Consider the following 11815-nt stretch of genomic DNA (forward strand, 5'->3'; position numbering starts at 1 on the left):
AGGGGGGAATGTGCTATTGTCAGGACTATTTCCGACATAAATCGCCCCTAGTTATGAAGGCCCGTTTTATATCAGTGATACCACAAAGATCCGTTTTATGAAACAACTGTGAAGAACCCTGTAGGTGCATTTCATAGCCTATAAATAAAACACAACAGCTAACATGTATAAAAACTAAATGAAATTTATTTATATCTCTAGACGGAAGAAAGAATATAACACAGTTAAACCCTAAAACAAAACACCAGCCTTTACCACATAAATATAATATTTCTAAGAGATATGATTCTTCCCCAACTCGCCCCTGAAATGAACAGAAAATATAAAGGTACAGAAACATAATCGTCCCATTTAACAGTCAATAGCATATCGCCCGGGTCTGAATGAATAATGCATGCCTACATAACAACACTGGATGAATCTGCAAACGAGGAGGAGCATGCATGTGAGTTCTTCGTCGGATTCATGGCTAGCAAGGGAGTGTCGCTGGAAGGGTTGCAAGGAATCCGGGTACAGAATTTGCCCATTGTCCCCTCAACGTCGCTGTTTTCGTGATGCGAAAGCGCTGAGCGTTCACTTCCTTGCAATCTTCCTTCGTTGGATCCTTTGAGAATCATTTGTAGAAAACGATGAACTAACGAGCTTCGCCAAAGATCCACCACTGCCCTCACAAGACCCCCCCCCCACCCCCCCCCCCGGTTCATCGTATACAGAGCTTAATAAAAGTCAAGGTAAACGTTGTGAGATCTCATTACAACGTTGAGCAAAAGAAAATGAACATATCCAACGAAACAAATCGAGGTTATTTAAAAGACATCAGGCATTATTACATCACGACACTTCTGCACATTCTTATGATTATGGGCACAGGGATTACATAAGGACGGGTATAAAGGCATCAACTCCACTTAAATGGTTGCAAGCAATTATCCCAATCTTTAAACACGTAGCACACTTGGTTTTGTTCGCACAAGAACTAATATTACAAAAAAAAAGAGAATTCTATATAAAACCCCCAAACAGAAAAGCGCGGAGAAGCAGGTAAATCGTTAATCTCAAAACTACATCTGTTGCGACGTATATTTTGCTTTTACTTGAGGTAACTATTTTGAAGACGGTTTTATTGGATATAGCAATGGAATCTGCAATCTATTTCGATAACCAACCTACTCGTTATTTGTGCCGTTTTAGGGTGTAAACAATGCTCTTGTTTTGCGGCTCTTTGTTAAAGCTGGGCTTTTTATGCAGACCTAATATGTGATATGTTTATTGAATGTAACATTTATAGGTATCCACGCGCGGGTGTATGAGGTTGCTAAAACAATCTAAACATTAAACGAATGTGTAGAATTAAACCATTATATCCTCCATCCTTCATACCGCTCAGACGGTAAGCCGCTTCCTCTGGAGGGGTATCGAATGTTTAACAACAGAAGTGGGCTGTACGGTATAAGGCTTCGGCATCGCAACCCACCACATCGCTGAGACGTTTAGTGTCCGTCCAGCCACTGAACTCGGTCTGAATGTGCAAAACTAGGATGAAAATAATTCTAAGTAGTTTAAAGCGCAAGTTGGGGTTAACCTTGCTCATGTTTGGATAAAATAGCAGAGAGTGCCCACCATTTGGGGAAGGACTGTTGATTCTCAGATAATTTCTCACACTTTTCGATCGGTAACTTGTGTTATGTTCAAGTTTTTTTTCAAACCATTCGTACAAACGTTTTCTTCTATTTATAGCAATGAATGTTAACATAGTTCATGGTCTAATTTCAGTTTCAAGAGTACTATACTGTTTTGTTTTCGAGTCTGAGATCGTTGCCAAGAATATGGTTATACTGTTGACCTTTTGGCAAAGCACCCTTATTTTGTTTTCCTAAACTTCTGAAATATTATATTTGTTGTAAATCGGGTTCTCACTTCGCAGAATTTTATTTTCATTTCTGAAACTACGTTTTTTTTTGACGTGAAATTTGGCACTCCGACTCTGCTACAGGCGAGACGGACTCTGCCTGAAACCATACGGCAGGCGGGGTGTTAATTAAGTACCAGCTGACTCGGCGTGACTCTGTTCCAAACTGAGGAAAGACCACATTTTCACACCATGGCTGTTTTAGTTGCGATCTCACAGAGTTGCTCCCTCCCATCCAGCTCCAGAACTCCAGGCGCAAGCAGTCACATTCAGAACTTGGCGGCCTGTCCACCTCCCTGCAGGACAATTCCATAAATAGTTCATCTCATATTGCACGGATCCGCTGCGGATAAAATCACTAGAGAGGCCTCAATGCACGTCGTTTTTGCGGGTACGATCACAGAAAACAAAAACAAAACTCCTTTTGTTGGAATAAAACTCAGTTCAATTCACGTTTAACAGCGATTATTTATGAATTTATCTCTTGCGGGGATCAGTTTGAATTTGTATCTCTTTTTCTAAATCCCTCCCATTTCTGTCTCTTCTCAACTGCACGCACCTGAAGTTGTCTATCAACCTTCGCCCCGCCGCCGTCGCCTAGGTAACGCAGTCTCCTGCAGAACTAAGCATGAAACATTCATTATTAAATCATTTTCTGATCCCCATGAATACCCGCGCCTTAGTTGCATTGCTAGCAACAGAAACTCACCCCTCCTCGCTTTCCACTACGCTCTTCCATTAATTAATATTTTCTAAAAATTGGTAATCGGCCAGCAGTAGTTAACTGGTTCTGCCTCGACAAGAGCTTTGATCCGGTGTAACGTGTACTGCATAAAAAGTAAGGGTGTTTTTAAGTGTGTGCTTTACTCTTCCTACTTAGCTGGAGACAAGTAACCATTCATCAGCTGGTTTCACGATTACAAGTCTACAAAAGTACATTGGAAAATTCCCCTCCCACCGCCCCCTCCTTGCAACGAAGCTTGGGGGCGGGTTCTCGCCCTTCCTCTTTTGCAGCGGGACTATGTGAATGTGATCTGTGCATGGGGAGGGGTTCTCACTCCCTCCTTCACTCACTGGCTTGCCGCATTCACGACCCAGTGCACCTCCCCCGGGGCAGCATTCATTCATCTCAGACCCTCTGGAGACTGGTGATGCTGCAGGGCCGGATAAAAAAACCTGTCGAGCGTCTGGCACTCACCGGGACTGCAAGACGCAAAAGACAATTTGCAAAGTCAAAATCCTGAACTTGAACCCGAATTTCCAATTCCATAGTTCAAAACAGAAGGCTCGCTCCTCTCTTATTCCAATTTATTTTGATAGACTCATAATTTTAAAACCAGCTGATCGAAGGGTTAACAGCCCCAGCAGATCCCTCCGTCAATTTTTTTGTTATGCGCGGGATCTGCTCAGCTGATAAATACACCTGTTAAGATCGTTGATCTTGCATGAGATCATTTTAGACCGCAAGCGCCAAGGCCGGTTTTGACCGGATCTCTGTGCAATGGGTTACAGAGACATTTAGTAGAATTTATACCTCCGCATCACAAAAGCCATGATTTAATATTTAATCTCTATTTAATCAGATTTGCCTTTGCTTTGGTAGGATTTAATTACCAAAAAAAATGTTTCCAAGGAGATCAATTCAGACCTATATCTAAATAATTTCGCGTTTTGCCTGGACTGCTAACGCCTCTTCTTTAGACTGGGGAATATCCTGAAACGTTTGGGGGAAATCTTATGGGGACGGCAACAAATAATTCGCATCACATTGGACTTGGTTCATCTAATTTTTAAATCACGCCTTAGTGCATTCGAAACATAGAATATTGTAAGTCCTGCTTAGTTTCTGGTTTTAGTGGATTTAAAATACTCTGATAAATATGTTAACTCAAGTTATTGATTTGGGTTAATATGTTTATCCGAATATTGTAAAATTCTTTTTGCAGAATAGTTTGGACGGGCTTTTCCCCCATCTGCACTAATCGATCTTCACCGGCTTGCTTGGAACCTGACCGCTGGAAGCCTTTCTCGCTTTGGCTCGAGAACCACTTCGATACACCCCCGGGTTAATCCTTAAGACAACCAATAATTCTGAAAATTGAACATAGACCCAAAACATCATATTGTTTCTAAACCAGTTCTGGGGGAAGAATTGAATCTTCTTGGAGTCTATCTGAAAGCGGGCCGTTAGTCGGTGATGAGAGAAAGCACTCCAGGTTACCGCCCTGAGTACTGCTCAGGGAACTGGTGGAGATCTGAAATCACCATCACAGTGCAGTTGCAGCGGAGAAATCTTCGCTATTTCGTATTGTATTCAAAGCACGCAGGAGAGCCGGGGATACATTCACGCTTAGCGCCTCCGTTATCGAGAATATCTTCAATGAATCAGCCGTTTCCCTTTCTCCTTCCATATCAAAATCTAAACTCGCTGTCAGATACTCAGAGCCTACCGTCTCACTCTCCTGTCACTCCTACCTCTTTCCCACTCTCCCTTCCATTAAACTAAAATCACCAGATAACGGGAGACATTACGCCGACTCATATCGATTACAAACTCGCTGCTGCCTGAATATCCTGTCTTATTAATTATTGAACAATCCATCTGCCACTAAAAGCTTGAGCAACAGAGGCTGGGAAAAGGATATTTTAAGTCATAATTTTAATACAAATCTTACGACAACAGTATAACCATATTCTTTTAGGATATTAATATATTAGACTGATTAATATTGTTCCCTCTAATACTCGCTCAAACAACAAGCGGCACTGCCATTCCAAACACACAAACTCATACATTTTATTTATTTATGGATATGTAGCTCTAGTTATTTTTTGCCCGTTTATGAATATTACGAATATTTTTTGTTAAACTCTAAAATAATGATCGATTCTCAAATCGTTTCGTTTGACATACATTGAAGACCTTTTGAGATCTATTCTGCTACGCGACATCCAAAAATAAGTCAGCATATATATTTATTATTTATAGATATCTATTTAAAATAAAGAAATTAAAAAAAGCTGATGAAGATGGCAATATATCTTTACAATACGAAACAAATCTCCGAAGAGGGAATGCCATTTAAACCGTGCCCATCTTTCGGAGATTCCTGGGAAGTGATCACCATAGTTGTGTTGCGAATAATATAAGAACTGTGCAGTGGTTGAAGCTGTAGACTTGAATTCGCGCGGGGTGGTGGCACACTAGAACAGAACGAATTGGTAGATTAATCGCATAAAAGACTGAACTGCTTTTTGCTGTACTCTTTCTTTCTCTCATCCTCGCTCTCTCCTCCTGCGAATGACCCACGATCTATCGCGATGGCCCGAGGCCGTTCCTGAGTTTGATCCGAACTTTTGGGTTCTGGTTTGTATCTTTTATTATTCAGATGATATCTGCGAGTTTTCCCCGCCGATCGCTTCTCGATAACATTTTGGCAAATAACACGAAGCCGCCTTTGTGTAAATCAAAAACGAAGGAGATATTTCCAGTCCTTGCAATTATCTTTTGAAAGTCCAGTGGTTCTGAAATGATTGCAAATCCACACTATGCGTGAGTGTGTGTGTATGTTTTAACGCCTGTCTGTCTTCCTAGAGTGTAATCCAGGTCAGTAAGGCGGACAATGTTAAAATGACCAAGGTAAAACACTGGGGAATTATTGTGTTTGCGGAGTTATTCCTTTCACATAGATCAAACAAACTGCCTTCGAAATCCAAGTTTTTGGAATCTTCTTTGAGTTTCTCCCAAACATCCGTCGCTCCATCTTGACAGTCTGCGAGGGCGGTCGTTGCACATGCGTGAAAGTCGTTCCAGTATCTAGAGTGGCGGAATGAATTCACAAATAAAACACACAGGCAATGGAAGCATCTCGGGAACAAAACAATACAGCTCGCAAAACAAGACCTGTCTTATTCAAGCACCCAATAACTTGTTCCTCAGTTCTTCCAGTTTCAATTCCAAATTGCTTTCGTTACCAGTGAAACATTAGTGAGAGATAGCTTACATATGCTACTTGTCCTAGGAGGGGCTTTTGAATCGGATAAATATTCTCGATTGTGTCTTGTCTTGAAGAGATACAGCGCGGTGGCTGTACGCATCCCAAGACGCCGCTCTCTCTCTCTAACAGAGTGCGGCTGTCTGGTGCTTTGGAGCTGTTTAATATATAAAATGATCTATCTTTGGGGAGAAAAATCTAACACAAGCGTGCGCTCACACACACACACAAATTCATCAAGTGTTGCATGGATCTATCATTAACAGATTCGATTTCTCACTGCAATTATTTCTTTATACATTTAAAATAAACGTGATATTTTAGAATACACAGTAGTCTGGACACCCATGTGGCATCGGCTAGAACGATTGCTCTCAGTAACACGCCACACTGGTGACAGTAGCTCAAGGTCTGTGCATTTCCAATAAATAATGAGACATTGAAGCGCCAGCGCTGGTAATATTTCTCTCACATTTCTGGTAATTGTCCCTGAGGGTAACCGAATTATTCCTGATCTCTCTCTCTCTCTCTCTCTTTCTCTCTTTCCCCCACTCTCTCTTTATCCCCTCCCTCTCAGAGAAGTATAAATCAGGAAAGCAAATGAGGATCAGGATCTCGAATTTAAAAATCTATTTGAAGAGCGTTGCACAGTTATTGGAATTTTGTGGCAAGACCTGCAGTGGGCAGGGTGAATGTATGCGCCTGATCTGACCACTCTATATCTTTCTGGAGAATCTTACACAGGGACGAACAGGGGCGAAGCCGCGTGCAGTTTTATTTTAGCCTTTTGTAGCAGTATTGTGTCGCTTTGCTCCTATCGGAAGGCTTATAATTAATCCAACTACAATGCATTGTAACAATATCTCCTCGTACGCCTAGTCTGTATATTAATTACAGTAACCTATAAGCATTTGAAATGAGCAAAAGAATTTGCATTTTAACTATAACAGGTTGCTGGTGGCAGTTAATTTATCATGGAACACGATAGGAACGAATCAATCAATAAGAAAGACTACGACGTCTGCAATTTTGTAAGAGACTAAACAGAGAAGGCGGTGTTTTCAAATAAGCCTTACGCAGCCTTTCGTTTCGCTTAATATTTACGTGTCATGTGATATGTTAAAACCTTTACAGAGGCTATATGTGATATGTTAAAGCCTATACTACACACCAGGTACAGAGGCGTATCTTCCTGCATGTGACTTGCGTACAAGAATCAGGACAAACACAAAATGGATAATAATATCAATTAAAAGAAACGATGGAATTTTCTGTGTAACGTGGGAGGCATCAAAAATGAACTAAATCGGAATTTCTGACGGTTTAGCCGTATTGGAGCTACACTTAAAGCGACGTGGTGGGCTGAGGAGAATTGTATATTGTCGATTATAGATCTAGGGTTATGGGTTGAAGTTCTACTTCAAATACTTAAACATGCAATTGATGATAACACCTCAGTACATTAAGGAGTGACTGCCACATTGTGGGAAGCAACGCTTTTGGGATGAGGTATTAAAATGAGCCCTGCGGAGACTCTCGCGTGGATCTAAAATATCGACAGCACTATTTCCAGGAAGGACACTGGGAGTCACAACAGTTCCCTGCAACATCCTCACTCAGATTCACATGAAACATAGTAGTTGACCATTATCACACAGCTTGCCGTGGACAAACAGGCGGCCACCTTTACCACAGTGACTAATTTCAAACCTCCTTTTTTGGATGTGAAGCGCAGAGGTCGTCCAGAACAGGACTCGAAGGATACTAAATTCAAAACTTTCTATTGAATGGTGATGGAAGTGTTGGAATAGAGCCGTTTATAAATACTGCGCTGTACTGATCTAGTCTATCAGTGTGCGCGTTGGTGTATCAAAAATATTCGTTGCAGGCACCAACCAGTACATTAAGTGTACAGATGTTGAGAAGGGGCGAGTGAAGAGTGGGTGCTTGAGAATGTGTGGGTGAGTGTTAGAGACATGTGGGCGGGCTTAACAATGAACCAGAGTGAGTGCACACTCATTTCGGTGTGAGTGCGAGTGTGCACGGGAAGTGCGAGTCTGAGTATACTGCGGGTTTATACTTACGAGCAGATGGTTTTAACATTCTGCTTGTCATCCGTGCCTTGCTGGTAACTGGCCACGTTGTCTCCTAGTTTCAACAGACAGTCGGAAAACCCTTTGAAAACCGCATCGCACTTCCCCGCCGCTCGCACACTACGGAACAGATAGGCTGCGAAGAAACGGGCGTCATATTAGTGAGAACAAGCCAAGTCAGGCCTGCGTTCTTCCACACACACATCGACCAATAAATGTCAAACTGAACAATTACTGCCCCGATCTTCGACGCCAAAATGTCACATACTTTATACAGTAGGTATACATGAAACGTAACAACAGACTTTGGAAAAAAAAATAACCCTCGGTGTCCTAGTCACTGGTCTTTCCTCCATTGAAAGGGCTGATGGTCATTGCCAAGAGCGCCTCTAATCTCTCGAGGAAAGCTCGCCCTCTGGGATTTATTTTCAAATTATCCCTCGTGTGACCACCTGCGGTAGTTTTAAAAAGCAAGGGCTGCGGCTTTAGGGATACTCCTTTTGTTTTCTCCTGGATTTATTAAATGCTTATTTCCAACCTGAACTGCTTATGGGTAATTCCACTGGGTGAACATGGCTCCAGTCTGCCCGTAGTCATCGGCCCCACCACCTAAACACATGTTTAAATCTGAAAGGATGTTTTCTAGCCAAATTTTTTTACAATGTGTGGAAGTTGCTGGGGTCCTTGAACTTGCCAACGTTCTGTGGGAGAGCTTATTTTAGCTAATTGACGCAGGCTTGTTTTTTTTTTCAAATTGCTCGCTTCCGCTTATTGGCTCCTTCTTGCACAGCAGACCTTGCTCAATTGATTTTATTTTAAGGTACAGTTTAGTTTTACGGAAGGAGGCCGGGGTCTGCCTGCGGAACCGTGGGCATGTTGTTTTAGAACCCTATCAATCTCGTCCTAAATGGTCGGAATTAGAATAGTTCGGGCTAATTGATCACTCCATGGTTCCACTGAGAAAGTGCGCCATACTGACAGAAGGGAGCCGAACACACTAAACCAGTACCATATGGTGCGGCTAATATCCAGCTTAGTTGAACTGAGATCATGAATGTCGCAGGAGCTGACGGCGACCGGAGATACACGACGAGGACGGATATACAGGGCACGAGTGCTCTTTTCACCTGCCTGTAATCTTTTCCCCTAACAGCCAGGGCACTCTCAAACTCAGTCTTTTCCTACACTAATTCCTACCTGACACTTGATTGTATTTAAACGATTTTAACACCAATAAAATCATGTTCAAGTGTGGGTAAATAATAAAACACAAAGAATGACTATAACAATAGACAATATTAACGAAAATTAACCTTTTCGGCAATAAATTTATCAGTAACCGGCTCTGATACATAATTCACTGAAAGCCTTAGGCTGGTTATATGCTTTCATACATTAAAAATAATTAAGATTATATTTGAATGAATTATGTATGAATACAGAGCTTATCACGGGGCGATAATTATCAACCCCCTTCCTCAGAAACACGAAATACACCTGAGCGCTTGCAGCCTAGTTCTGGAACCCCGAGTGCTCTAACAACGTAAAAAAAATCACGTTTTTATCACTGTAATATTTACAAATGCAAGATATTCTTCTAAACTCACGGCACTTAATTTGTTAATTTAAATTTCCGGTTCTCCGCCAATAAATGTAATCTCAATCTCCGCTCAAAATCATCCTCCCCTAATTTTCAGAACATGTTCAACTCTGGTTATTCTTGTACTTTACTCGAATTGTTCTATTAACCCAATGCCAGAGCTCCCTTTTTAAGCGTGAATATAGTTCCCGAGACAATTCCGGAATTATGTGAAAAAGCCATTCGTTGTCTCATTAATGAATTTTTCATGTACACATGCCTGCAGTATCCCGCTCTCTGTTATCTGAATCATTATGCTGAACCGGTGGTTAATTTGATTGCATTTTAATATTTGGCTATTGGAAGTCCAAGTCGATTATTTATTAAATTCTTGCTATTTTGAACTATACTGGCAAAGGATTTGTATGTCTCTAATAACGGATATCACTCAGAGATGGGTTATACCTCTCCTTATTCCGAGAGGCGAGGTTCGGCGGAAGTTAGAAGCCAACAGTAGAAATTTCCTACAGCAATTCCTCCAGGGTTTCGGAACCGCAGAGATTCTCATTTTTTTTTTTAGCAATTTCCATTTTTCCCGACTCATCCTTATCGCCAAATCTACACCAGCCTATCGTGTAAGGTTTACCAGACCTAGAAGTACGGACCAACCAGATTTCAATGTCGGCTTCTCAGAATCGGAAATAAGATCGCGTTATCGCGAACATTTTAATCGCCTTTTGGAAATAGCAAACTATAACGAATAAAAGCAGGTCGCTGGATCAGATTTGTTACCGAGATGGGGAAGCGGAGTGGGGTTAAAAATTAAAACATTTCCCCAGATTTCGAACGACACAGTTTAATTCGAAGCTAGAAATAGACCGCCCGCCCGTTGTATCTCCGCGCCGGGCTGGCTATGGAAGTATACCTGGTCATTTCACACCGGCGACAGACTGAAGGGCGACTGGTGCAGGGATATGAATGAAACACTCACCGAGCTGTACGCCAAGAATAAGCACAAGGTACACTCCGTTTAACGTAAGTCCCATCCTACGTTTAGTAAAACCATTGGAGACTGGAAGCTTTCAAATGGTTATCTGTGAATATGTGAGCAAAGGCCGGACATTGCAGAGTGCCAACAAGTTGGTGCCCGCAGTAATGGCAGCACAGAGCTGGAGTGAAGAGGCTCAACGTGGCGTCTGAGGAGGGGGAGGGATGTTCGAACAGCCTCGCAGGCCACGCACAGTCCTGACGTATGGTTACAATTACTGAATCCTAGCAGGGTAGAGAAAAGACGCGCCATTTATAGGCATCAGAACCAGGGCGAGATTCAGATTTCCGCGCTAATGAGCAGAATGCAAACTGTCAGCGCCCGCCCTCGCTCTCTGGAGAGGCGCCAATAGGGATTTTGACCCTGTGCAGTGGAACCTGCTGCAACTCAATGGGCTGAAGATCATTGAAGGCACTTGGTGAAACAGCAAGGCGAAAGAGAGGGGTGCGTGCTGGTGGGATTGGCTTCATTTCCTGCTACGGCTGGGAAAGCGAGTCTGTGGTTAACGGGCGAGCGATTGTTTATGATGTGTTTCTGAGTGAATATTTGCCACTTCTCTTCCTAAACCGGTCACGAAAGCACATTTACAACCCCCATCTCCCCATGGCACACAACTTGAACACTGGTCTGCCCAAAGCCTCGCCCTTCCAAAAAGTCTCACCTTTCGTTAATGGGAATGTTTGATGTTTGAGAAATTGTGTGTGTGTGTGTGTGTGTGTGTGTGAGAGAGAGAGAGAGGGGGGGAGAGAGAGAGAGTCGGAGGGAGAGAGAGGGTGGGGGAGAGAGAGAGTCGGGGAGAGAGAGAATGAGAATGAGAATAAATTTGGGACTGCGTCCGCGCTTTACCGCTCTATGTTCATGACGCACGGAGTAGGGTGTGGGATTTTCGAATTTCCCAGCAACCGGACACTCCTCAATCTAAGCAACGAGGAGAGTCCGCTGCGCTTGGCTTCTTTTGGGCGCCATTAATCCAGGAGGATCTGGAATTAATTCACACACAAAGGGGGGAAATGGCTTGTAGACTGTACTTCCACTGTGTGCGCGGGCAGGATAGTTCTGTTCTGGTGGATAAACGGAAACCAACCCATCCGCCCCAATCCTTAGCGCTGTCACCCTGTGCTGGATCGCGATAGGACTGTGTTACCACCTGCAAAAATCAAACGGAGCTCTCGATAGATGCTCGGTGAATGT

General features: G+C 42.7%; 1 protein-coding gene across 1 annotated transcript; it reads right to left on the reverse strand.

The window, feature by feature from the left end:
- Nucleotides 1–706: 706 nt before the first annotated feature.
- Nucleotides 707–11458, reverse strand: nrn1a (neuritin 1a). Its single transcript, XM_063069390.1, has 4 exons — nucleotides 11286–11458; nucleotides 10568–10848; nucleotides 7989–8133; nucleotides 707–5726 (listed from the first exon to the last, which is right to left on the reverse strand). Exons 2-4 carry the CDS (start codon nucleotides 10620–10622, stop codon nucleotides 5501–5503), a joined length of 426 nt encoding a protein of 141 aa, XP_062925460.1. The 5' UTR covers nucleotides 10623–10848; nucleotides 11286–11458; the 3' UTR covers nucleotides 707–5500.
- Nucleotides 11459–11815: the final 357 nt, after the last annotated feature.

The sequence above is a fragment of the Mobula hypostoma genome, chromosome 17, assembly GCF_963921235.1.
Source record: "Mobula hypostoma chromosome 17, sMobHyp1.1, whole genome shotgun sequence".
NCBI lineage: Eukaryota > Metazoa > Chordata > Chondrichthyes > Myliobatiformes > Myliobatidae > Mobula > Mobula hypostoma.